Source organism: Schistocerca nitens, chromosome 4 (assembly GCF_023898315.1).
Source record: "Schistocerca nitens isolate TAMUIC-IGC-003100 chromosome 4, iqSchNite1.1, whole genome shotgun sequence".
In the NCBI taxonomy this organism is placed as follows: Eukaryota; Metazoa; Arthropoda; class Insecta; order Orthoptera; family Acrididae; genus Schistocerca; species Schistocerca nitens.
The window spans coordinates 550,729,313-550,755,889 of NC_064617.1; the positions used below are offsets into that span (position 1 = coordinate 550,729,313).

Sequence of the window (26,577 nt, forward strand, 5' to 3'; positions counted from 1 at the left end):
ACAGTTTGAAACGAAACTCGTCCGATCGGGCTACATGATTCCAGTCATCAACAGTCTATTGTCGGTGTTGACGGGCCCAGGCGAGGCGTAAGGTTTTGTGTCGTGCAGTCATCAAGGGTACACGAGAAGGTCTTCGGCTCCGAAAGCCAATATCGATGATGTTCCGTTGAATGGTTCGTCGTTGTTGATTACCCAGCATTGAAATCTGCAGCAATTTATGGAAGAGCTGCATTTCTGTCACGTTGAACGATTCTCTTCAGTCTTGGTCGGTCCCCTTCTTGCAGGATCTTTTTCCGGCCGCAGCGAGGTCGGAGATTTAATGTTTTGCCGGATTCCTGATATTCACAGAACACTCGTCAAATGGTCGTACGGGAAAATTCCCACATCATCGCTACCTCGGAGAAGGTGTGTCTCATCGCTCGTGTGCTGACTATACCACCGCTTTCAAAGGCACTTAAATTATGTTCATCTGCCATTGCAGCAGCAGTAACCGATCTGACAACTCCGCCAGACACTTGTTGTCTTACGTAGGCGTTGCCGACAGCAGCGCCGTATTCTGCATGTTTAAAGTTCTCTGTATTTGAATTCACATACTCATACGAGTTTCGTTTTGCGTTTCTGTGTAGCACGATCACGGCAGGCTGCGATCTCTCAAGTCGCGCAGCTTCTCTGTAAGTGCTGATCTCCGGCCGACATTGATAGTACTTAATTTGACAGAATACCAAAATGTTATTTAAAGTTCACTAAGATTATAAAAATAAGTTGCCTTTCAGTTGTATAGATACAAGTATTATATAGAATTGGAAATAGTGCAAAGAGAAATAAAATATACGTACAAGTATCATTTGGCAAGAAGTCAAAATGTAAAAATCATCTACCAATAGAAGAAACGCATGTTTTAGGTGCAGCAGACTCAGGGACAACTCACACTTTGTCCATTGAAAACCACACCAAAATGTTTTAATGTGGCACTCTTTTCCATATTGAGAAATGATACGGTACAGAATCTCTAGTAATAGTATAAGGCACAAGTATAACTTGTCGAGTGCCTCAGAATTCATGAAGATCATAAAAGCATTCTCATTGCATCCTTTGAGAAAACAGGGTCTCGTAACTGACATAGGAGATCAAAAGTCTCATATATGACACAGTAACAGAAACAAACCATAGTAAATAAATGAATAATAAGTTATATCCACTTGAACTTAAAAGTCAGCATTATGTGAATAGGCACATAGGCTCAGTGCTCAATAAATGACTCAAAATACATAGGACCACAGATAATTACATAAGTGTGGAAAGTTCCTTGAAACACAGATATAAATTTGAAGTTTAGCCCATTCGCATAGTGTCAAACTTGTTCTACAGGTTGGTCCATCTGAAGTTTCGGATGGGATTATCTCGAAAACTATAGATCGGGTAAAAATAGTGGGTAAGACAAGTTCGTAAGCTCAAAGGGGGACATCAAATGATACTACACGTGACCACCCATCCCCGCCCCCTTGGGTGGGGCGGGTGGTGGGGGGGGGGGAGGGACAACTTCTAAATCTTAAATGGAAACTCCCTTTTTTTAATTGTAGATTCCGATTCTCCATAAAAAAGTTATCAAGTTTTGTCTGAAATATTTTTTTAAACCTTTGACGGATGACGCTGAAATCGAGAAAAATTAAAATTGAGGAAGAACGATTTATTTAGAATGATCCGAAAAGGACGCATCAAATCGATAAAAGCACACATTAACAAGCCGGGCTTCAAATCAGCTTTAAATACCCACCTACAGGAAACTGCGTAGTCATTTACGAATCTCCCCTCTAATTTTCAGATACTGGATCGAGAAAGCAAGGAAAATAAACTTAATATTTTGGAAGAGGAATAATGGGAAATTTAGCACTCACGAAAAGAATTTCACTATAAAACATGTAAACATAGGCAGATTTACACCATAATAACATTTTGGCTAACTTTCATTGTTTAAATTAGTAGTTTATTGTTTCTTAGAAGCATATTCTTGAAGCATTGCTTTTAGATGTCAGTATATTCACACCATTGAAGCTCTTCTAAAATTTTCTGAAACTGTAATCATTTTTTTGTCTGTGCATATCTACTGACGTCAGACCCATTCCAATAATTCTTTCGTGGTGCGTCGTTTTCTTTGTGTATCTACAATTACATGACAACTCGACGCACATAGTCATTTGAAAAGAAGCAAAATGGTTACCCTTTGGAACCCACTCCATTTCTCCAGTTACTGTCCAGTTTGCATGTTGTTTGGTCCACTTAAGATGTAACCTTTATGTTCTTCTGTGAGCAATGGCCTTTTGTGGGATGGTCGACTCCAATTACGGATGCAATTCTCTTCGCAGTGTTCGCTCGGAAACTGATTGTCGCAATAGCAGCAATTCAGGTCTGGTTTGAATGATAAACGCCTTGCCGCAGTGGTAACACCGGTTCCCATTAGATAACTGAAGTTAACCGCTGTCGGGCTGGGCTAGCACTTGGATGAGTGACCATCCGGCCAGCTTAGCGGTGTTGGCAAGGGGGGTGTACTCAGCCTGTGTGACCCAAACTGAGGAGCTACTTGACTGAAAAGTAGCGGCTCCGGTCTCGTAAACTGACATACGGCCGGGAGAGAGGTGTGTCGACTACATGCCTGTCCATATCCGCATCCAGTGACGTCTGAAGGCTGAGGATGACACGGCGGCTGGTCGGACCGTTGGGCCTTGCAAGGCTTCTTCGGACGTTTTAGTCTGGTGTGAAAGTTACTGTCAGTAACAAGACATGACGCTACATCTCAGGACCGCTTCGGGCAGGATATTTTAGCGGCTAATGATCTTATGCTGCATTAGTTGTAGACAAGTTGGACAGTCTGCACTGGTATTCCAAGAAATGAAGCCACTTCAGTCACGGTGTGGTCATGGACTAGTCACAGTAGCTCCTTTCTCCAATTCTGTGACGTCTTCAAGTTAGGTCATCTTACAGTACTGACTGCATACAACCAACAGATAAATACACACTCCACTTCAGTGCCATGGCTTACATCAGCAGTGGAAGGTCACATGACCACCTGGTATCCGTTCTACACTATCTGCAGTGACCCAACACGAAAATTGGAAATTTGTGGTAAAGTCTGATAGGACCAAACCGCTGAGGTCATCAGTCCATAAGTTTACGCACTATTTAATCTAACTTAAATTAACTTATCCACACCCATGCCCGAGGGAGGACTCGAACCTATGATAGTGAAGCGGCCCAACACGACCAGTCCATTAAGTAATAATCTGTAGTGTCCTGTACTGAGATCCCTACTGTTATTGGGATGACAGCGTCGAGTGCGGTGGAGAAAATCGGTTAGCATACTTGGCCGTAATGATACAATATTAGCGTAACTAGAAGCTTAAAGTTTAATTCATGTCTTCTTCTCTTTGGTGGCTCTCAGGCCTGTTTAAATCATGTATTATTCTCTTTGGTGACTCTCAGGCCAGCGGCATTGCAGCGTATTGCTTCTTAATGTGCTGACGCTGTCTCAGCAGTCTTCGGAGTATATCGCCGCCCATTCACATAAAGACGATTTGTGGCGGGTTGCAGGTATCTCTATCGGCAGATGTTGCCACTTCGCCGGCCGCGGTGGTCTAGCGGTTCTAGGCGCTCAGTCCGGAACCGCGTGACGGCTACGGTCGCAGGTTCGAATCCTGCCTAGGGCGTGGATGTGTGTGCTGTCCTTAGTTTAGTTAGGTTTAAGTAGTTCTAAGTTCTAGGGGACTGATGACCACAGATGTTGAGTCCCATAGTGCTCAGAGCCATTTGAACCATTTTTTTGTTGCCACTTCTGCACCACTTGTTAGCAGAAGACACAGTGGCTGCGCCAAAGACTGAGATAGTGTGGAGTTTTACAATTATTTATTGAACTTTCTTTACAATTTCTTCCTCGTCGTTGCTTCCCATCCCTGCGGAACCCTCCACCTGGCTGCTACTGTGTAGATTCTCTGACGATGTGTGCAACGCGCCCTGCTGATCGCACTTGGGAGCCTTAGGCCACCAGTGCTCCGCTGCAGCCAGGATGCCCTGTGGTTGAGATGAACTCGTCACCGTGAGGTCAACTGCCAATGCCTGCTGCACTGGCGGTTGGGAAGCCGTCAGTCGCGATGTCCACGAGCTCCTGTCATGGGCGGACCACGCACCATGGGGCCGGGTTTCTGTGAAGTCTGGGCGTCAGTTCTCGGCGGCGCCTGTGACCAAGACCGCTCTGCGGCCGGTCCTGCTGGAAGTTCTCACTGTAGTTAGTCAGTCATGGTGCCGACCGAACTCGGGCTGACCTCCAGAGCTGAAGTTGACATCTGGCGGCGAACAGATGACTCCTGCAAGCTGGAACAGACTTCCGGAATCGTCACCTACGAAGATTGAACATTCGGACACGGACCACGTCCGTCCTCAGATCCGAACTGCTTCCTAATGGATTCTGTTTGTTGCTGCCTGCGCTGCACTATTTATATCCGGCAGGAGGACGTTTTTTACCTTCGGAGGTAACTTTTCGTTATTACTCCTGCAGTATATTGCGGCATAACTTAACGTGCTGGTCTCACTTTCCCTTACTCAGCACTCTCCAGGCTATATCCGGCAGGAGGACGTTTTTTACCTTCGGAGGTAACTTTTCGTTATTACTCCCGCAGTATATTGCGGCATAACTTAACGTGCTGGTCTCACTTTCCCTTACTCAGCACTCTCCAGGCTTCGCTCGGCGCTCGGTCTGTGTGCGTCCTTGCGTCAGTCTGTTGGTATACTGCTGCTGTCAGCAAGGCTACCTGTGCGTGCTTATTTCGCAGGACCTCGGTCGCCGGCGTGCCTCTGTTTTGCCATTCTCCACTGTGTGTAGCAACACTTACTACATGTGGCCGCAACACTGCCTCCTCCTAAAAATTAAACTCGTCCCCGAATTTACCCTATACATTAACTCTAGTTCTATCCTATATTCTACTCCTTCCCTACATACATCCTGGTTGCCCTGACTCATGCCCTATTGGTAATCCATTCCGCAGGAATCTCATGGTGTGGTCTTGCATTAACATGCCGAATCCTCCATTTTAATAAGACATATACCACACCGATAAATACAATCAACACGGTAATAGCACTGGTTGAAATACCAATGGTCACTATGATATGTTTCCACCTGTATCGTACTCCTCCACATGTCTTAATAATTTCTGCATTGAAATTTGACCTTTCTCCGAATCTAAGAGTTTATCTATCGTTTCCAATAGTGTAGCATCCAAGGTGTTGTTAATATATGTAAAAGTTTCTCCTGGAGCGATGCTGAATGACGCATCAGGCCAGTACAACGTCACATGAGTATCTGTAACCTTGGTGACTCCTGTGACTGTCGCTGGTAAGCTGAAACGATCCCCTAATATTTCACAATTTGTCCCGTTGATTAGCAAACCACTGTCCCATAATTCCATTTCCATGGTTGCTGTCCAATTCCCATTGTCATAACACTTGGCTGATATCCTCTCTGTAGCGAATACTGAATACAACCAATGCCTCCCAACTTGCTGAAAATGTGGCGTAGGCTTCGCTATTATTCTCCGACACTCAGAAGCTTCTGCTTCTATCTCACACGACCCTTCGCCCGTGAAAACAACCCGTGATGCACAAATGGAAACTGACTCCGTTAGACATCTACTCCACTCTAAACTCGACATAGTAGCATGAGTATCCCCCTCCTTAGAAGTTAATGAAACCTCCTGTGTCCTGAACTGTACGCCCTTCCCCATGCGCTCCCATCTGACTGGATAAGGATGCGCTGTGTAACAGTGATACTGTCTCCCCACACTAGTTATTGGAAATCTAATCTCTATATACATCTTTACTAGGTCTGTTGTTACCTTAATCCTAGACATATGATAAAAAATTGACATACTCACTTAAATTATCGGCACTACGTGCTCTACACCCTCTGGAAACTCTCCCTCTGCCTGCTTCAGACTCCAACTGAATTTTTCTGGTGATATAAATGTCACCCTCACCTACTCGTGCAATGCGTGATGTACTGCTTCTTGCAATTCATCCATCCTCACTCGTGCATCACCAATGCTGTTAACCAGTTCCCGCAGCAATTTAGCCATTACCAGCTTCCTTTCCACTATATCCAATCGCGTTTGTACCTGTTCCAGATCCGTATTCAATAATTTCTGTGTTTGTTCTATATATACTCGTAACCCTGTAGCCATCCCACGCACAATGCATGTCACATTCAACAACTCTGTGCCTAATTCCCGTATCTCTGTTGTGTGTATATCCACTAACTTCCCTATGCTTTCCTCCCTGTCGCGAGTAACTGTTAATTGTTCAAACTCTCAATATCGTCTCTATCCGCTGTTCCAAAAACTGTTTTGAGCAACTTCCCACCTCCATTCAACCAACCCCTCTTTACTCTCTTTCTCCTCCCTAGAATCATTCTCACGACTTGGCGCAGTTGTTCCCTTATTTCCTTACGTGGCCTATCCAAAGCCTCGTACTCTTCTTGCGCATCCCGTAATATTCCGTTCTTAGATGCAACCATTTCCACACTCAATACCACCTCCTGTAGCTGCCGCATCTCGTTCCTTGCCTGCAGGATGTTGACTGCCAGCCGAAGCGTCCACTCGTGACTCATGAGGACCACATCCGGTTGTTTCCCGAACAACATCCCACTTCGTGATGGCATATCCTGTACCTGGCCAGCTTGTGTCAGTTGACAGAGGACTACACCCCATACTATGCACTTGTACCCCATCCTGCGTCACCTACAGAATGGAGAGAGAAGGGAAAATCTCCCATCACTACCCCCTGGAACGGCTTAACTCTACTAACGTGAACCACCGTTGTCTTGGTAGGCAATTGTAATTTTACATTGACAGGTGACATCGTCTCCACTACCTGATACGGTCTCTGGAACTTGTTTGTGTTCTTGGTTCTTCCTTTTGGAACATACGGATTAGCTAGTAGCACCCGTTGGCCTACTCCGTACTGTGGCAACTTCCTCGTTGTACCTCCCATCCGTTCTTGTCGTTCCAATGCTTTCGTGTAAGCTCGTGTAGCTCTCTGCCATACTTCCTTAATGGTTTTCGTAACTTGCCTTACACGCTCGCCCTCCGCCCCCAGGCTTGGACGAAACACGTCAAAAGGTGATGGCATCTTCCTCTCGTACACCACTTCATACGGCGACAATCCTGTCGACGTATGTACCTTACTATTATATGCACTGGTTACGAATTGCAAGTACACACCCAAGTCGGTGTGTTGACTATTTACATAGTGACTCAACATCTTAGCGATCGTGCGATGCAGTCTCTCTGTTCGTCCGTTTGCTTGCGGATGTAATGGACTAGTCCGTAGTTTGTTTACCTTCAGTAACTTACACAGTTGCTTCTTCAGATCAGACGTGAAATTAGTAACCTGATTCGAGATTAAAGACTGAGGTATCCCATACCTGAGTAACCAATTATTAACTAAAACTTGTGCCACCGTACCTGCTTTGTGATCTGGTAATGCGACCATGACTAAATACCTAGAAAAGTGGTCAGTCGCTGTTAACAGATAATTATTCCCTCCTGCACTCCTATAACATGGGCCTAATACATCAATTCCGATTTGTTGGATAGGTCTGTCTGCCTCTGGTAATCTTTGAAGCTGAGGCTTTTGATGGCTCAAGTCTGCACGCTGTGCGCATGGCACACAATTCCTGACGTACTCGTCCACGTCTTGACGTCGTGTCCTCCACCAAAACTTCTCCGCTATCCGCCTATCCGTAGCTCTTCTCCCGCCATGTCCTGAAAGAAAGTGGCCATGCGCCTGTAGCAAAACTTCAGATCTTAACGCTGCTGGTACGACGACGCGCTGGCCGCATTTCGTCGACCTGCAAAGTAACCCGTCCTCTACTAGGAACTACTGTTGCTTTCTGAACAATTGGCAATCCACGGCTTGTGCCCTGTTACAATCATCTTCAGTCACCCCTGTTATTTGTAATACTGCCACTTTCCTGTTCAATGCGTCAGCATTGCATGTTTCACACCTGGCTTGTGATTTACCTCATAATCGAACTCACTAGCCTACTCGCTGGGTCTTTCAGACCTAATAACTATTTCAGAGCTGAATGATCGGTCACAACTTTAAACCTTCTACCGTACAGATAACATCGAAAGTACGAAGTCCCGTGTATTACCGCTAACAATTCCTTTTCCGTCGTGGAGTAATTTTGTTCCGCCTTGTTAAGTTGACGAGACTTGCCCAAGTACAACCCCAAAAGTGTGATTAGACGCCTCACATTGCAGTATAAACTCCTTCGAAAAGTCTGGAAACTTCAAAACTGGATTTGATGTCAGTATCCGTTTCAACTCTTGAAATGCTTTCTCGCACTCTGGCGTCCACTGGAAGGTAACACCTTTTCTTAGCAACTTAGTAAGTGGCCTCGCTATTTCTGCGAACCCCTGTACGAATTTTCAATAATAACTCGCAAGACCAATATACGATTGCAGTTGTTTAACCGTTTGCGCGACCGGAAAATCTCGTACTGCAGATGTGAGACGAGGATCTGTCCGTTCCCCATCCTAACTGATAAAATGCCCGAGATAATTTACTTCTGCTGTCCCAAAATGGCATTTGTCCAAACTTAATGTTAGCCGTGCTGCCTCTAATCTTTTGAACACCTCCTCTAACCGTTCCACATGCTGCTCTATATCCCCTGAAAAAACTATGTCATCCAGATACACCATGCATTTTTTCGGTTTCAACCCGCGAAGGACTCCATCCAACAAGCTCTGAAATGTTTCTGGAGCGTTTTTTAGTCCAAACGGCATTCTATTATACTCGAAGTGACCGCAATGCGTCGTAAATGCTGTTTTTGGCTTGTGCTTCGGACATACTTCAATCTGGCGATGACCGCTTCGCAAATCCATAGTGGAGACAAATTTACACTGCCCTAGGTTGTCTAACGTTTCTGTGATATTCGGAATCGGATATACGTCCGCCACTGTCCGTTCATTCAAATGTCTGTATGGTTTACGATGCACCGGAGCGTGATTCCCTGTCGGAATACGATGCTGTGTTATCGGTGTAGCAGGTAACGTACCCTGTGCTTCAAACAATGCTTTATAATTCAGTAATAATGCTTCCATACCCGAACGATCATTTCCTCTCAAATGATTTACCTTGTCACGAAGTGCACACGTGCTGACGGTTTGCATCACATCATAGTCTCGCCTCGGACTATCAATGTCCTCTTCATCCATTAACTCTACTGTGGCTATTACTAAAACTCTTCGGCAGATCGACTTCATCCCGACCGAAGTTATCTAAACTCACCGGAACCATAAACCGCCCGTTTATGTCCATTACCCATGATGCACTCCTACGAATAAAGCAATGCTCTTCGTCTAAAACCTCATTACTCGGTAGTGGCTCTACCAAGAATAACCCCTGCTGTGGCACATCGACATCCATCGGTACCCTGATCAATTTCCCTGTACCTGTTCGTACTTTGTCACACGAAATCACTTTTAATGTACTTGTACCCAGTTTAGTTGGTATGACCTTAGCTACCGGTCCACCCTGCGACTCTGAAACATTTGCAACGGCTGAACCCATTGAGAACAAGTTACCATGGAGTTACAGCGTGTGTTGCGAAAGGTCAATTTTGGCGTGATGTTTAATCAGAAAGTCCAACCCAAGTATCGCTGAAAATCCCTGTCCCACAGTTGAAAACACCTCCATTTGCTCCCGGAACCACACGTTCCCTATCTTAAACTTGAGCTGTGCTGTCCCTAGTGTATCTAATTTTTTATCACCTACTGCGCGCAATCTGTATCTCGGAGCTTCCAATCCTTTCTTGCCCACAGGGTCCACACTGACAACTGATACAAGCTCTCAAGTATCCACTAAAACTCTTCGCCACTTATCTTTTATCCAAACCATCAAACTACAATCCGCCTCTTCGTGCACTCTCTGAGTACCTCTTTTTAATGCGAATGCCTGCCGACGGCAGGAAAACTCCCTTTTTCGTTTAACAATTTTTTACCTGCTGTATCATTAACCCAGTTCTTGGCTTTACACTGCCGTGAATTATGCCCTATTTTCTGACAATTGAAACACTGCGGTTCCCGACATTGTCCCTTAAAATGACCTTGCTTCCCACAACGGTAACACTCTTTGGAAGACGAAAAAATTTTCTTGTCATTGCGACTTCTAGTGGCACTATCCACTTCCTGCAAATGTGTAGCTACGCGCAATGCTGCTACTAAGTCACTTGGATTTTCCATCCGTATCCGGCGTGAAAAATCCGGCGAAACCCCTCGCAAAAATGCGTCTAAAGCTCTATTCTCTGCTTCTTTCAATAGAACTTCATTTGCACTCACATCTTGCGTTAACTCATACGTGTTCGCATTCGTTCTCCTAGTTCTGTCTGAAAATTCTTCTACCGTTTCAATCGTTTTTTGTATCATCCTCCCCAATTTTTCTCTAGAAAATCTGGCACTGTTTTGTTTCCTAAACCTTTGCGATAATCCCTCAGCCAACTCTGTGAACTTGTTGTTGTTGTTGTTGTTGTTGTGGTCTTCAGTCCTGAGACTGGTTTGATGCAGCTCTCCATGCTATTCTATCCTGTGAAAGCTTCTTCATCTCCCAGTACCTACTACAGCCTACATCCTTCTGAATCTGCTTAGTGTATTCATCTCTTGGTCTCCCTCTACGATTCTTACCCTCCACGCTGCCCTCCAATACTAAATTGGTGATCCCTCGATGTCTCAGAACATGTCCTACCAACCGATCCCTTCTTCTAGTCAAGTTGTGCCACAAGCTCCTCTTCTCTCCAATTCTATTCAATACCTCCTCATTGGTTATGTGATCTACCCATCTAATCTTCAGCATTCTTCTGTAGCACCACATTTCGAAAGCTGCTATTCTCTTCTTGTCTAAACTATTTATCGTCCACGTTTCACTTCCATACATGGCTACACTCCATACAAATACTTTCAGAAATGACTTCCTGACATTTAAATCTATACTCGATGTTAACAAATTTCTCTTCTTCAGAAACGCTTTCCTTGCCATTGCCAGTCTACATTTTATGTCTTCTCTACTTCGACCATCGTCAGTTATTTTGCTCCCCAAATAGCAAAATTCCATTACTACTTTAAGTGTCTCATTTCCTAATCTAATTCCCTCAGCATCACCTGACTTAATTCGACTACATTCCATTATCCTCGTTTTGCTTTTGCTGATGTTCATCTTATATCCTCCTTTCAAGACACTGTCCATTCCGTTCAGCTGCTCATCCAAGTCCTTTGTTGTCTCTGACAGAATTACAATGTCATCGGCGAACCTCAAAGTTTTTATTTCTTCTCCATGGATTTTAATACCAACTCCGAACTTTTCTTTTGTTTCCTTTATTGCTTGCTCAATATACAGATTGAATAACATCGGGGATAGGCTACAACCCTGTCTCACTCCCTTCCCAACCACTGCTTCCCTTTCATGTCCCTCGACTCTTATAAATGCCATCTGCTTTCTGTAGAAATTGTAAATAGCCTTTCGCTCCCTGTATTTTACCCCTGCCACCTTCAGAATTTGAAAGAGAATTTCCCGTCAACATTGTCAAAAGCTTTCTCTAAGTCTACAAATGCTAGAAACGTAGGTTTGCCTTTCCTTAATCTTTCTTCTAAGATAAGTCGTAGGGTCGGTATTGCCTCACGTGTTCCAACATTTCTCGGAATCCAAACTGATCTTCCCCGAGGTCGGCTTCTATCAGTTTTTCCATTCGTCTGTAAAGAATTCGCGTTAGTATTTTGCAGCTGTGACTTATTAAACTGATAGTTCGGTAATTTTCACATCTGTCAACACCTGCTTTCTTTGGGATTGCAATTATTATATTCTTCTTGAAGTCTGTGGGTATTTCGCCTGTCTCACACATCTTGCTCACCAGATGGTAGAGTTTTGTCAGGACTGGCTCTCCCAAGGCCGTCGGTAGTTCCAATGGAATGTTGTCTACTCCGGGGGCCTTGTTTCGACTAAGGTCTTTCAGTGCTCTGTCAAACTCTTTACGCAGTATCGTATCTCCCATTTCATCTTCATCTACATCCTCTTCCATTTCCATAATATTGTCCTCAGGTACGTCGCCCTTGTATAAACCATGTCTATATACTCCTTCCACCTTTCTGCTTTCCCTTCTTTGCTTAGAACTGGGTTTCCATCTGCGCTTTTGATATTCAAGCAAGTGGTTCTCCTTTCTCCAAAGGTCTCTTTAATTTTCCTGTAAGCAGTATCTATTTTACCCCTAGTGAGATAAGCCTCTACATCCTTACATTTGTCCTCTGGCCATCCCTGCTTAGCCATTTTTCACTTTCTGTCGATCTCATTTTTGAGACGTTTGTATTCCCTTTTGCCTTCTTCATTTACTGCATTTTTATATTTTCTCCTTTCATCAATTAAATTCAATATATCTTCTGTTACCCAAGGATTTCAACTAGCCCTCGTCTTTTTACCTATTTGATCCTCTGCTGCCTTCAGTATTTCATCCCTCAATGCTACCCATTCTTCTTCTACTGTATTTCTTTCCCCCATTCCAGTCAATTGTTCCCTTATGCTCTCCCTGAAACTCTGTACAACCTCTGGTTCTTTCAGTTTATCCAGGTCCCATCTCCTTAAATTCCCACCTTTTTGCGGTTTCTTCAGTTTTAATCTACAGTTCATAACCAAAAATTGTGCTCAGAGTCCACATCTGTCCCTGGAAATGTCTTACAATTTAAAACCTGGTTCCTCAATCTCTGTCTTACCATTGTATAATCTATCTGATACCTTTTAGTATCTCCAGGGTTCTTCCATGTATACAACCTTCTTTCATGATTCTTGAACCAAGTGTTAGCTATGATTAAGTTATGCTCTGTGCAAAATTCTACCTGACGGCCTCCTCTTTCATTTCTTAGCCCCAATCCATATTCACCTACTATGTTTCCTTCTCTACCTTTTCCTACTGACGAATTCCAATCACCCATGACTATTAAATTTTCGTCTCCCTTCACTACCTGAATAATTTCTTTTATCTCATCATACATTTCATCAATTTCTTCATCATCTGCAGAGCTAGTTGGCATATAAACTTGTACTACTGTAGTAGGAGTGGTCTTTGTGTGTTTCTTGACCACAATAATGCGTTCACTATGCTGTTTGTAGTAGCTTACCCGCGCTCCTATTTTTTTATTCATTATCAAACCTACGCCTGCATTACCACTATTTGCTTTTGTATTTATAACCCTGTATTCACCTGACCAAAAGTCTTGTTCCTCCTGCCACCGAACTTCACTAATTCCCACTATATCTAACTTTAACCTATCCATTTCCCTCTTTAAATTTTCTGACCTACCTGCCCGATTAAGGGACCTGACATTCCACGCTCCGATCCGTAGAACGCCAGTTTTCTTTCTCCTGATAACGACGTCCTCTTGAGTAGTGCCCTCACGGAGATCCGAATGGGGGACTATTTTACCTCCGGAATATTTTACCCAAGAGGACGCCATCATCATTTAATCATACAGTAAAGCTGCATGCTCTCGGGAAAAATTACGGCTGTAGTTTCCCCTTGGTTTCAGCCGTTCGCCGTACCAGAATAGCAAGGCCATTTTGGTTAGTGTTACAAGGCCAGATCAGTCAATCATCCAGACTGTTGCCCCTGCAACTACTGATAATGCTGCTGCCCCTCTTCAGGAACCACACGTTTGTCTGGCCTCTCAACAGATACCCCTCCGTTGTGGTTGCACCTACGGTACGGCTATCTGTATCGTTGAGGCACACAAGCCTCCCCACCAACGGCAAGGTCCATGGTTCATGGGGGGAGGTCTGTGAACATAGTAGCATCCTTTAACCCTTCCTGGAATGCCACATAAGTCTTTGCGTCATCTACTAGCCGTAACCTCGCCATCTGCAAACACATTTCATCCGACCAGCCACACAGTCTATCCAAACTACGTACGTCACCAATGAAAATATTCACATCCTCTGATGTTTTACCCGAGTTGGAAGGTATCAAATTAGCCGCTGAACAATCTGCCACACCGGAAAAGACAGTACCCTTGCTTTCTACACTATCGCTTCCCGAACCTGATTGAGTATTTTGCAATAATTGTTGCTTCACCTTCTGCATGTGCTGCTTTTGCACCTTATTTTCTTCAATCAGTTTCTTAACTTGCTCTGTCAATGCGACTACGGCGTCACTTGTCCCGGTTGCACGTGTCTCTGGCATTTTCCGTATGGTATACCTCACCTCACAAAAATAAAATTATATTATCCAGCATCAAGTTAATTCCAGGCATGTCTAATGGCAAGAAATCTAGACTTACCACATTGCCCCGTTACATGACCATAGAAGCCACACACATCACAAGTGCTTGGTAAAAATTTATCGCAAGGAGCGACGTGACCTGTTAATCCATACACTACACATTTAGATGGTACTAAGTTAATGTGACTATCATTCCCACGAAACTGCGATAAGTCTACAGGGCTGCTAGGCCTTTCAAATGACACTCTCACATCCCTTAACGTTACCCTCGACATGTCTAGCTACACGGAAAACATAGAGAGAATGCAGTTTCTGGACTCACCCTATTCGGTGTTTCTCGGTTGCTCCGCACACTGCTAGTCCAAGTCGTGGCGTGGGTGCGCCTGACACCACTTGTTACGACTTCTGCACCACTTGTTAGCACCAGACACAGTGGCTGCGCCAAAGACTGAGACGAAGTGGAGTTTTACAATTATTTATTGATCTTTCCTTACAATTTCTCCCCCGTCGTCGCTGCCCAGCCCTGCGGATCCCTCCGCCTGGCTGCTGCTGTGTAGATTCTGTGACAATGCGCGCAACGCGCGCCGCTGATCGCCCTCGGGAGCCTCAGGCCACTAGTGCTCCGCTGCAGGCAGGATGCCCTGTGGTTGAGACGAGCTCGTCGCCATGAGGTCAGCTGCTGACGCCTGGTGCACCGGCGGCTGGGAAGCTGTCGGTCGCGATGTCTACAAGGTCCTGTCATGGGCGGACCACGCGCCATGGGGCCGGGCTGTCGTGAAGTTCGGGCATCAGTCCCCAGCGGCGCCTGTGACCAAGACTGCGCTGCGGCCGGTCCTGCTGGAAGTTCTCGCTGTAGTTAGTCAGCCATGTTGCCGACCGAACTCTGGCCGACCTCCGGAGCTGTAGTTGACATCTGGCGGCGAACAGTTGACAGAGCATGTCCGTCCTCAGATCCGAACTGATTCCTAATGGCTTCTGTCAGTTGCTGCCTGCGCTCCACTATTTATATCTGGCAGGAGGACGTTTTTTACCCTCGGTGGTAGCTTTTTGTTATTACTCCCGCAGTATATTGCAGCGTAACTTAGTGTGCTGACCTCACTTCCCCTTACTCAGCACTCTCCAGGCTTCGCTCCGCTATCAGTCTGTGTGCGTCCTTGCGTCAGTCTGTTGGTAGACTGCTGCTGTCAGCAAGGCTATCTGTGCGTGCTTATTTTGCATCGCCTCGGTCGCTGGCGTGCCTTTGTTTTGCCATTCTCCACTGCGTGAAGCAACACTTACTACATATGGCCACAATAGTTTGGTGACTCTCAGGCCAGCGGCATTGCAGTGCATTGCTTCATAACGTGCTGATGCTGTCTCCGCAGTCTTCGGAGTATATCGCCGCCCATTCACATAAAGACAATTTGTGGCGGGTGGCAGGTCTCGCTGTCGGCAGGTGTAGCCCATACGGGAGGCGCTGCTGCCCAGGTCGGTGACTGTGTATTTCCACAGCACTCTCGTGGACATCGAAAGGCTGTGCCCAGGTAATCTGTCAGCCATTCTGCACAGTGTGGAGATGGACAATGGGCAGCCCTACCACCAAGGAAGGTAGGGGATGTCGATGACATTACCACAGATCACAGGTAGTAGGCGGCGGCATCAGCTGTTAGCGCGTTTCCTGAACCCTTTGGCAACTGGACGGTGCGACAAACTTCATCAGTTCTGTTTGGCAAACAGCTGTTAGAAATTTACATGTTTTCTCATTAATAGGTGCGAAGTCGCAGCTGACTTTCGTAAGCGGAAGTCAGCTTGGCGAAGGGTAGCAGTCCAACACACGTTGTGTCTCGTAGCTCGTGTACTGCAACGTAATTGATTGTAAAACTCTGGAGCCTGAGTATTTATTACTACTCGTCTGACGCAATGATGCTATGCCTCCCTGACGATGACCGTATGTGGCCTTCTCTCCCCCCGGCTCGTCGCCAGTCTTTACCACTCGTCTATTTCGGAAGTATGGGCTTCAGGCGTTCTTGTGACTCTTTTAATCTCTGTTGTTTTGCAGTTAACTCTTTTAGTATCTCTTGGCGTGCTGCTAGAGCAACGTTATGTCTTCTTCTCGCTGAAATCATGTTGCTGGGTTACGAGTCACTCATCATGCGGGGTGAGACAATATGTTCCAGATTTGCTCTGATGTTCACGATGTCGGCTTTCTGCCTGTCTGACTGCGACACTGGGCGTTGAACTCACTTGCCTTGGCTTTCTGCTGGCTCGAGAGGGCTTTGAGAAAATTTTACGTTTGCCCGTAATACATTTTTGCTACTAAATAAATTTGTCCGATGAAATTACTTGCAGAAACAGCTTAGTATCTCACGGCTCACCTTTATTTGATACATGAAAGATATATCTTCAGAAAAAGGCAGTAGTAAAACTGACTGTTAACCTTTAATGAGATATTGAACCTTCATGTTTGTCAAAGGCTTTCTCGACGTTATAAATGCAACCATAGAGGTACTCTCTTGGAGAAAGTTTCCTGTACAGTCGTATTAGTTAGGGCAAGTTACGAAAGGTACAATATTATATCCAGCACATCCTCTTAGAGAGAGTGTAGAACTGCTCCATCTGTAATGTCTGCTTCGTGCAGCTTTTTACCATCAGCTCGAAGTTTTTCTTACACAGATCAGAGGAACGCACTATAATTTATGGAAGTAATATCATTTGGTTTGAGAGCGATGTCATTAAGGCGCCTCCTCGAACTGGAATGTTATGTACGATGGATCCATGGCTCACTATCATTTTACTAGAGAACCTTTCATATGTCATGTTATACATTACTGATACTGAGCGACAGCTGTATTGTAGATCTGCCTTGAGTTACGTAAGAAGAGAACTAGAATTGCTGTATTTGGAATGTGGTTACATATTTCTTGATGGCTGGAACTGCTTTTTCTTTTTTTCTTTTTGTGGTTTTATACGCCTGATTAAAATCTGTGAAGGGTTTTCGTTCTCCAGAATCTGTATGATTGCTACTACTACTGGTACAAATTTTACAGACTGTCCCGATCGATTTCAACACTAATTGAGTCCCGAAGAGTATGGCACAATCTAATTCTACAATCTCTGATTACTCAAAGCAATAACGCTTCTTCAGCTCCGAAACTGTGAAATGACGTTCTTTCATTCCTCCCGCAATAGGTGTGCAAGAAAAAGTAATGGTTTATGGCATATGAAAATGAAAATTAAACCATACACGTGTGTGGAGCCTCATAGGGTGGACAAACAGTAAACATAATAAGTAATTTAATGAGGCATAAAAGTTGTTGAGATGGAAGCGGCGATTGAATTTTCTTTTCTTTCTTTTTCCACCATCACATTTCGTTTGGCAATAGAAAATATAATTTAGCCTCTTCCAAGTTATAATTATTGTGAAGCCACTGAATAGAAACGGGACGAAGATTGTGAGAATTTATCTTGTAGAAAACAAAGGGTCTCACTTTTATTTATGTAAAATGAGATACAGATAGTAACACAAACTCAGGCAGTTATCTGCCTCGCGGTAGCGTTCTCGCTTCCCACGCCCGGGTTCCCGGGTTCGATTCCCGGCGGGCTCAGGGATTTTCTCTGCCTCGTGATGACTGGGTGTTGTGTGCTGTCCTTAGGTTAGTTAGGTTTAAGTAGTTCTAAGTTCTAGGGGACTGATGACCATAGATATTAAGTACCATAGTGCTCGGAGCCATTTAGTTATCTGCCTCTAAAGTACTGCTTTTAAGCTGTTGCTACAACACCGAGTAGTTCGAATTTTGCTTTACGTCATATTCTCCGTTGTCGTCCATGAAACTCACTGCATTTCAAAATAAAGGTGTTCGTAATTCCTTAACGTAATGTACTTAATTCTGAAAGAATGTTTAGTGCAGTTATTCCATCATAGTATAGAGAATGTCTTTGCAAAGCATATTCAATTCAGGTACCATTGTAGTTCTTTATTTTATATGATCTCTTCTTCTTCTACAGTATACAATTTTATTTCGTCCTCTATTGGTTGTAAGAATGTAATTTTGACACGGACAAATCCACAGCTACCTTCATGGGAAGATCATTTCGATGTGAATTATAAATATCTCTCAGTACATTTATTAGATTCTTTACAAGGCGCCGTGTTATAGACACTGAAAGAAAATCCGAATCATTTTATGTAACGGATTGATGCCTACCTTAAATTTCCAGTTAAGTGCCTTATTTTTTCGAAATCTTCGTACTCACTTATCTTTGTTTTCCTTTGAGCCCCGCCGTTCTTAGATACCGTACACATTTTAGACTAACTAAAGGAATCTAGGTTTCAGTTTCTTCTGTTATTATTCTACTAAACACGAGGTTTGGGTTTCTTTCTATCCTAAAAGCTGATCTTCCCTCTATTCATTTTCTATTTTTCTTCTTCCTTGCGTATATTTTCCTCGTATAGTTATAGAGTTATGAATCATGTTGTGCGATACTACTCACAAAAATATATGTTATTGACAGTACAATACTTGCTATACAATCTATGGTCTAAACATTTTCAGAATCCTGATGGTTCACCATTTCTCTAATTAAATTTTGGTATCAGATCGGCTAATTCTAGATAACACTTAGAAGTTATTGAACATTAAGTGAAAAGAGAGATTCTTACATTTCTTCCTTATTTACTCAATTTACCTGGAACTGCTTTCTCATTATTTAATAATGTCCTACAGACAGCGCCACTAAATGTTTACCTTGAGTTATCCAGAAACAAGGTGAATAAGTCACGCCTGAGTACAATACCTATCATACGTTTCTAAGCGCCAGCAGTAAATTAAACTATGTAATACTTCGTTTCGCAGGTCTGTTCTCACAAGTCCTCCTTCAGAGTGGGACCGTCATCACCGAACATCCTCTCACAATCGCAGAAGCCCGGAACCATTCTTTCGGACTGGGTGCCGCACTCGGCTACGGAACAGACGATTCGCAACAGCTGATCGACTTCCTACAGTCTGTGAGCGCTGAAGACCTCGTGCTGGTAGACGACTCACTCATCATGCCACAAAAGGTACGTAGGAGCGCAGCCTTCTTGTTCTGTACCGTGTCTTAACTGCATGTCTTTCTGGTCAAGAGCAGGCCCGTGGTCCCATGATCTTAGCTACGGTAGGTAGCAGTGTTAGGAGAAGGGGGGGGGGGGGGAGTATACGGTTTGAGATTTAACTAGAAACAGCTTTGGGTTTGTAATTAGAAAGCGTGTAAGACAGGGTGCAGTCTTTTGATCCTACGGTTCAAACTCTGCATCGAAGAAGACGTGACGGAAATAAAAGAAAGGATCAAGAGTGGAATTAAAATGCAAGGTAAAAGAATAAGATTTACTGATGGCAATGCTACTCTCAGTGAAAGCGCAGAAGAATTACTGGTGCTGTTGTGTGGAATGAACAGTCTGACGAGTACAAATTATGGATTGAGAAAAAGCCGAAAGAGACAGAAGCAATGAGAAGTAGCAGATATGAGAATATCTAGAAACTTGTCACAAAAATGGTGACGACGAAGTAGACAAAGCTAAAGAATTCTGCTACCTTGAAAACAAAATAATTCATGGCGGAAGAAGCAAGGAGGACATAAAAAGCAGACTAGCGCGGGCAAAGAGGACATTCCTGGCTATGAGAAGTCTATTACTGTCAAACATAGGCTTCAATTCGAGCAAGAAATTTCTGAAAAAGTATGTCATGAGAACAGCATTGTAGTGAACACCGAACAGCGCGGAAACAGGAACAGATGAGAACCGAGGCGTTTGAGATGTGCTACAGAGGAATGTTGTAAATTAAATAGGTAGAGTAATAAGCTATGGGCGGGGGTTCTCAGCTGAATCGACGAAAAGAAGAACGTACGCAAAATACTCACAACAAGATGTGATAGGATAATGAGGACACGTGTTAAGACATAAGAGAATAACGTCCATGGTACTAGAGAGAGCTGTAGAGGGTATAAACTGTAGTGGAACAGAGGATGGAATATATCCAACAAATAACACAGGACGTATAGCATAAACGCTAGTCTAAGATGAAGACGTTAGCGTAGCAGACGAATTAATGGCGGGCTTAACGAAATTTGTCAGAAGACTGAGACTCAAAGCAAAACTCTTGGTTCAGTTTCTGCTAGTCAGTATATATTACACACGCCACGTATTTTCAGACTGATACTGAATACTTCTGTAGGTGCTTTGCTCCACAACGAGATGTTGAGATATGTAAATTAGTTAGTTCCTCGAGCATAGCGTATGATTTGGTGTGTGGATCACAATGGCATATGAGCTAAGAAGCATAGCTGATTATTGATTTGGTACAGTTTACGATTGTAATCTATGTTTAGAAAGTGAATATACTTTTTTGTAGCTTTCATGTTTTGATACATATAGAGGTTTTTGGGGAACTATTACAAAAAGTAAATGGCGAGTATGAATTACAACTCTTCGACTGAATGTTTATCTAAGGTATGCAACTTAGTCCACGAGCAAAAACTTTAAAACGTCACCAAAACGTAATCTGTGACATTTTTCTTTAAAACGAGTACAAACTAAGTCATATAAAAAGAAACACGCTGTTTTCTGTTTGGAGTGTACATTTTTGACGTCTTCATAATTAATTGTTGCATCTGAAGACGGACAACTATTTGTTACACATCAGACAACAATAACTCAGTGTGGAATAATTTTCTTAGGTAACAGCACCTATTATCCGACACCCTACGATAAAACTGTTTCTTTGATTTCATTAACATGATTAGTCGACTAATGCATTCTTTTGATATTTTTTGCGCTATGCAACGACGATACGAATGTGTTCCCCAGCAGCAGTGAAAGCAAAACCAAAGTGAGGATACGTTTCTTTTTTAATATTATTTATGTTTGGATTTAACATGATTTGGTTAGGGCCTTCGGGCACCATGTACGTCGGACCAAGGTTTCACACATGCAGTACTTCTTTTTATATCACTGTTACCTAAAAATAGCTATAAGTCTAATGTAAACTAATAAAATGAGTGTCTTTAGAGACAAAGTAAGCTAGTTCTGGGGAACGGAGATTTAAGAAGACTGCACCATCTATGTATACTGGGAAATAAGGCACACCTGGCTGGAAGAAGAATTTAAAGAGGTAACGTGTTCCGACAGAGACAATGGTAGTCATTATTCCTGTTTCAGCATATATGTCATTAACTGTCTTTTGAAACTGGAGATGTTATTGAATTCTATAATACATTGAGGGAGGTCATTCCAGAGTTAATTTTCTGCTGTTGAAAAGGACAAAGTGGCTGCGTGACAGAGTGGGACAGAAAGGATTTTGCTCTGATGGGAATGGGTGTTCCTGCCATGTTTTTCAGACATGAATATTATGGTTGAGAAAAGATATGAGGGACACTGTACGTTGATAAGACATTAGACGAGACAGAGCGTACGGCAATCTCTGCATTTCCCTGCTCGCAGCCAAGATAGCTATTCATATGATGTTGAAGTATGATCAGTGCGTCACACAGATGTATCGAACAGAGGCGTTCACGGCGTGTTCAAGGCGCAGTGAGCTCTCCTGAGAAAGACCATGCACAAAAACATCACTGTAATCAATAAATGAAAGTATAAATGTTTTTACAAGTTTCTGTTTCAGTACAAGAAGGAAGAGCATTTTATATTTGTGTAGGGCATAGAGAGATGCTGATGCCTGTTTACGCACTGAAGTTACATGCTAATTTAAATTTACATCTCTTATTGCTCTTACACTCTATGGTAAGTGAGAGGTATTGGTACTTGTCCCATTTAGGATTACAGCTTTAACCACATACTTTGAGTCCATTATCGTAGTGCACACGGGCCAGTGCTGAAATTTTCACAAGCAGTCTTCAAATTTGTTGGTTTTGCAGTTAGATGTCACTAGAGATCAACAGCATACATACATTTGCAGTAGGACACAACTGACGACACATCATTGACACATCAGTGAAGCAATAGCGAGCCCTCCGGGACTCCTAATACAGCCTGTCTCCACTGTAACTTTATGGTACCAGACACGGTGAGACGTGAGGCATGAGCAAAGCCATTGGACTGCACTTGGCGAGAAATTTAGGCTTGGCAACTAAAATATCGAAGTCTACAGAGTGAAAAGGTTTTGCTGAAATCTGAGGAGCATATGCAGTCACCTCTTGTTCGTCATGACGGGCTTCAGATCATCTGTTACATTTATTAACGCAGATGTGCTGTGATGTGTATGGAAACCTGTTTGGAATTCGTCTGGTTAGTTTTTTGTAGTTGAGAAGTTTATTAGAGGGTGTGCAATATATATTCTCAGGCCCTGCACAGTTACGGAAGAATGCAAACATGTCGGTAATCAGAAGGTGCTGTGTCAACGTTCTTTCTTTAGGGTAGTGGCTTATCTAGTCCTTCTTTCCAGGCCTCATGGAGAACACCTATGATTAAGGAGTATTCAAGATACATGTTATAGTGGGCAGAAGTGGGTCAATAATAAGCTTCATCATTTGGAATGCGATGGGATTGTGTCCGCTTGCTGCTGATCTGAAAAGCATGATGGCTTTATTTACGGTGATACTGCAAATAGTATGCTTTATATATAATTTTTCGTAGCATCAGTCGTTTACCCCAATTAAGTAATCAATAATTCTCTGTTCCGTCTTCGCTTCAATTGCGATTGCAGGTACGGTGAAACACCGGTTCAATTCATCGGCTGGAACAATGGAATCAGCTACAGATTTAATTTTGCGTATGCCAAGACCACGCAGACCATCCTTGATTTGAGCATTTGCCATGACTGACTGTTCCGTTTCTGCTTGTAATATGAGTTTCATATGTAGGGCGTAGTTTTTATGCCAGCCGTGCAACATCTCTGAGATTCATGAGCTATTTTAGTTCATCGTTAGCCAACGTGCAGAAGACTACTTTATTCATTTTCCATTCTTTGAGGAAAGGAGAAAAGTCTCAAAATTCTGATATGTAGCTGGATTCATGAAACACTTCTCTCATTAAAGTTGTGTTTACTAGAGATTTTTTCTAAAAGATAAAAATGACGGAGTAATACTGTAAACAAATATAAGTAATACTTGAGGCTAAACATGGATTCGATACCTCTCATATGTCTTTTGCCACATTACATGTGTGAACTACAAATTACGTTTCCGATTTCAGCCAATAATAGGCCTCTTATGGGGACCAAACATCGAGCCAGACGTGGAAGGTGCTATCCTGTCTGAATCCTATATTCAGAGACTTATCGACGGCCGTTTCAACAAGGTGCCTGTCATGGCGGGTACTGTTTCTGAAGAATCCGGTACGTATTCCGGGCCTTCTTTATCGGAACTGATTAAGTTGACAATACTTGTGCTTTAATATGTAATACTCAGAGATTTAGAAGTAAAACTAGGATTGAAATGCCGGCCGCTGTGGCCGAGCGGTTCAAGGCGCTTCAGTCCAGAACCGCGGTGCTGCTACGGTCGCAGGTTCGAATCCTGCCTCGGGCTGGATGTGTGTGATGTCCTTAGGTTAGTTAGGTTTAAGTAAAGTTTAGGGGACTGATGACCTCAGCTGTTAAGTCCCATAGTGCTTAGAGCCATTTGAAACATTAGGATTGAAATACAATGCATTTATGACCATTTGTTGAGTTACTCTAAAGAATCGGTGGCAGTCCATCTACTTCACCGAGCGAGGTGGCGCAGTGGTTAACACACTAGACTCGCATTCGGGAGAACGACGGTTCGGATCCACGTACGGCCATCCTGATTTAGGCTTTCTCATGATTTCCCTAAGCCGCATAGTCAAACGCCGGGATGGTTCCTTTGAAAGGGCTGGCCGACTTCCTTCCCCGTCCTTCCATAATCCGCTGAGACCGATGACCTCTCTGTCTGGTCTCCTCCCCCAGACAACACACACACACACACACACACACACACACAATAAATAACAAATTTCCACTCCATAAATCACAAAGGTTCTCCAGACAGATGTAAAATATGACACTTGCCCAGCTTGATTGGACAAATGGTAGGACAAAATCCATTCCCTTTATATTAGGGAACATCTCTATTCCATACGAATATTATCTCACTGTTTTAGGGCATCAACAAGTTATGTAAGACCTACTCACAGCTATTGTGGCCGAAGTACTGAAAAGAACTGACAGCTCATTGAGAGATGAAATAATTAATTCTTGATGGACAATTATGAGTCCCACCTTTAGGGAAGTTGTCTACGTTAAGAGTGAAACCACACTAGCGGGTTGTCATAATGAATTGGTGTACACCCAAAAGATATTTTTCAAAATGTAAAAGTATGGCTGTTGAATGAGCAAGGCCGGATAACTCCTGAACGATATATGCGGCTTTTGGAAACACATCGTCACTATCGACTTTTTGTTATAATATTTATTGCACTTTAAAGCGATATTGATTGTTCAGTGTTGTTATTATTATTCACGACAGTTAATTTGTCCATAATATCAAAATTTTCTGAATAAATAACAAATTTCCACTCCACGAATCACAAATGTTCTCTACACAGATACATTTAAGATATGACACATGTCCAGTTGGAACAGACAAATAGAAGGACAAAAATGTTGTATTACCGAACATCTCTATTCCATAAGAATATTATCTTACCTGTTTTTCCGTATCACACAACTATGTAATGTCTAATCACAGCCATTGCGGTCAAATTACTAATAAGAATTGACTACTAATTGAGAATGGAAGTAATATGTTTCTTGTTTTTTCTCAGTACAATCAGGCAGAGGTAAAAAACGTTATTAATTGGCTGTCTTACAAATTTTTTACGTAGTTGTTTACTTGTTCTTAGTAAATTAATGGTGTGTAATAACATACATTTTTATTTGGTAATGGATATTGAAATTTATTAATTTTTCTTGTCATGACAGTTTCGTAAACTGATATCTGTGCAGTGGAACACAATATTTCGTTCTAAGTGATTGCTTATATTTTCTCACAGGAGACGAAATTATTCGGAATACGGAAGCGATCGCCAGTATGAACGAAGACTTCGTGGCGGCGATAGGTCCCTTACTCCATCTGCCTACCGTGGAACAGCAAACCGAGGCTGCCTACAAATTGAGAGACTTCTACTTCGGCAACGACACCATTTCAGTAGACAATCCAGACCCTCTGGTTTACGTGAGTGACTGCTTATTGCTGAACTACTTCTTAGTAATGATGGTAACCTTTTCAGCGCAGATAAAAGTATTCGGACACCCAACCTGAGGGACTCGCCGCAAGGCCGCTCGTTGATGAACACTTGTTTCCTGTCAGACTGAATCAGATGAGAAGCTTGTGTAAGCAAAGGGAGTTTCATCATTTATTTATAGAAATTCAGAGCGCTGTAAACAAATAAGAGCTCAAATAAATCAAACGGACCTTAAGGAGTTCACCGAATTAGAATGTGAAATGTAAGTAACAACGTGGCAGATAATCTTAGAACGTTTTCATCTTATGTAAAACCAGAAAACAAATCAAAATCCTTTACAGTACACTGTGTGATAGTACTAGCATAGAAATGAATTGCAGAGCTAACGGCGAAATGAATTCAGGCATCATAAATGGTTTCATTGTGGAAAGACCTAATATTGTCCCTCTCTTCAGTTGTCGCACGAACGACCATATCTACAGTGTCAGTACAAAAACAGGAATTAGTGATGATGATGTCATCATGTCGAAGATGGTTTCTAAGGTTACAAATCCGTCAAAATGCCGAGGCGATGGTTTAAGCTAGAAAAAACAGGTAAGCAGTTGTTAGCATTCCTTAGACAATGAGTGGACTTTATTAAGCTCCAGTGTGATGGGCCTGGAGAGATTAAAAGCAAAGTTTAAAATGACCGTAAATTTTGTTCAGGAGAAGTATGCGCCAAATAAGTGAATTAAGGACGGAAAGGACCCTCCGTATTTTAATAATCAAATTCGGAAAATAGTGAGGAAACATTGATTGTTGCGCTTTCGCTTCAAAAAAGGGCACATAAATGTTGACAGACTATAGCTAGCAGAAATTCGCGCGTCAGTAAGAAGAGCAATGCTCCAAGCATACAACTCCCACCGTCATAGACCAGCGAAAAACCTTGCCGACAACCCGAGAAAGTTCTGGTAATACATAAAATCAGTAAGCAGGTCGAAGGCTTCTGACCAGACTCTCATCGACCACTCCGCGTTGGCAATAAAAGATGGTGAAAAGAAAGCTGAAGTTTGAAATTTCACGTTGATGAAATCATTCACGTATGAGGATCGTACAAACATACTGT

General features: G+C 43.1%; 1 protein-coding gene across 1 annotated transcript in view; it reads left to right on the top strand.

Annotated features, from left to right (window-relative positions):
* The window catches only part of LOC126253185 (cholinesterase-like), a 97,295-nt gene that overhangs the window by 49,587 nt on the left and 21,131 nt on the right, over positions 1-26,577 (top strand). Inside the window, exons 5-7 of the mRNA XM_049954348.1 lie at positions 19,138-19,343; positions 23,466-23,607; positions 25,281-25,462. Of these exons, the coding sequence (XP_049810305.1) occupies positions 19,138-19,343; positions 23,466-23,607; positions 25,281-25,462 (530 nt within the window). The remainder of the gene's footprint in view (positions 1-19,137; positions 19,344-23,465; positions 23,608-25,280; positions 25,463-26,577) is intronic.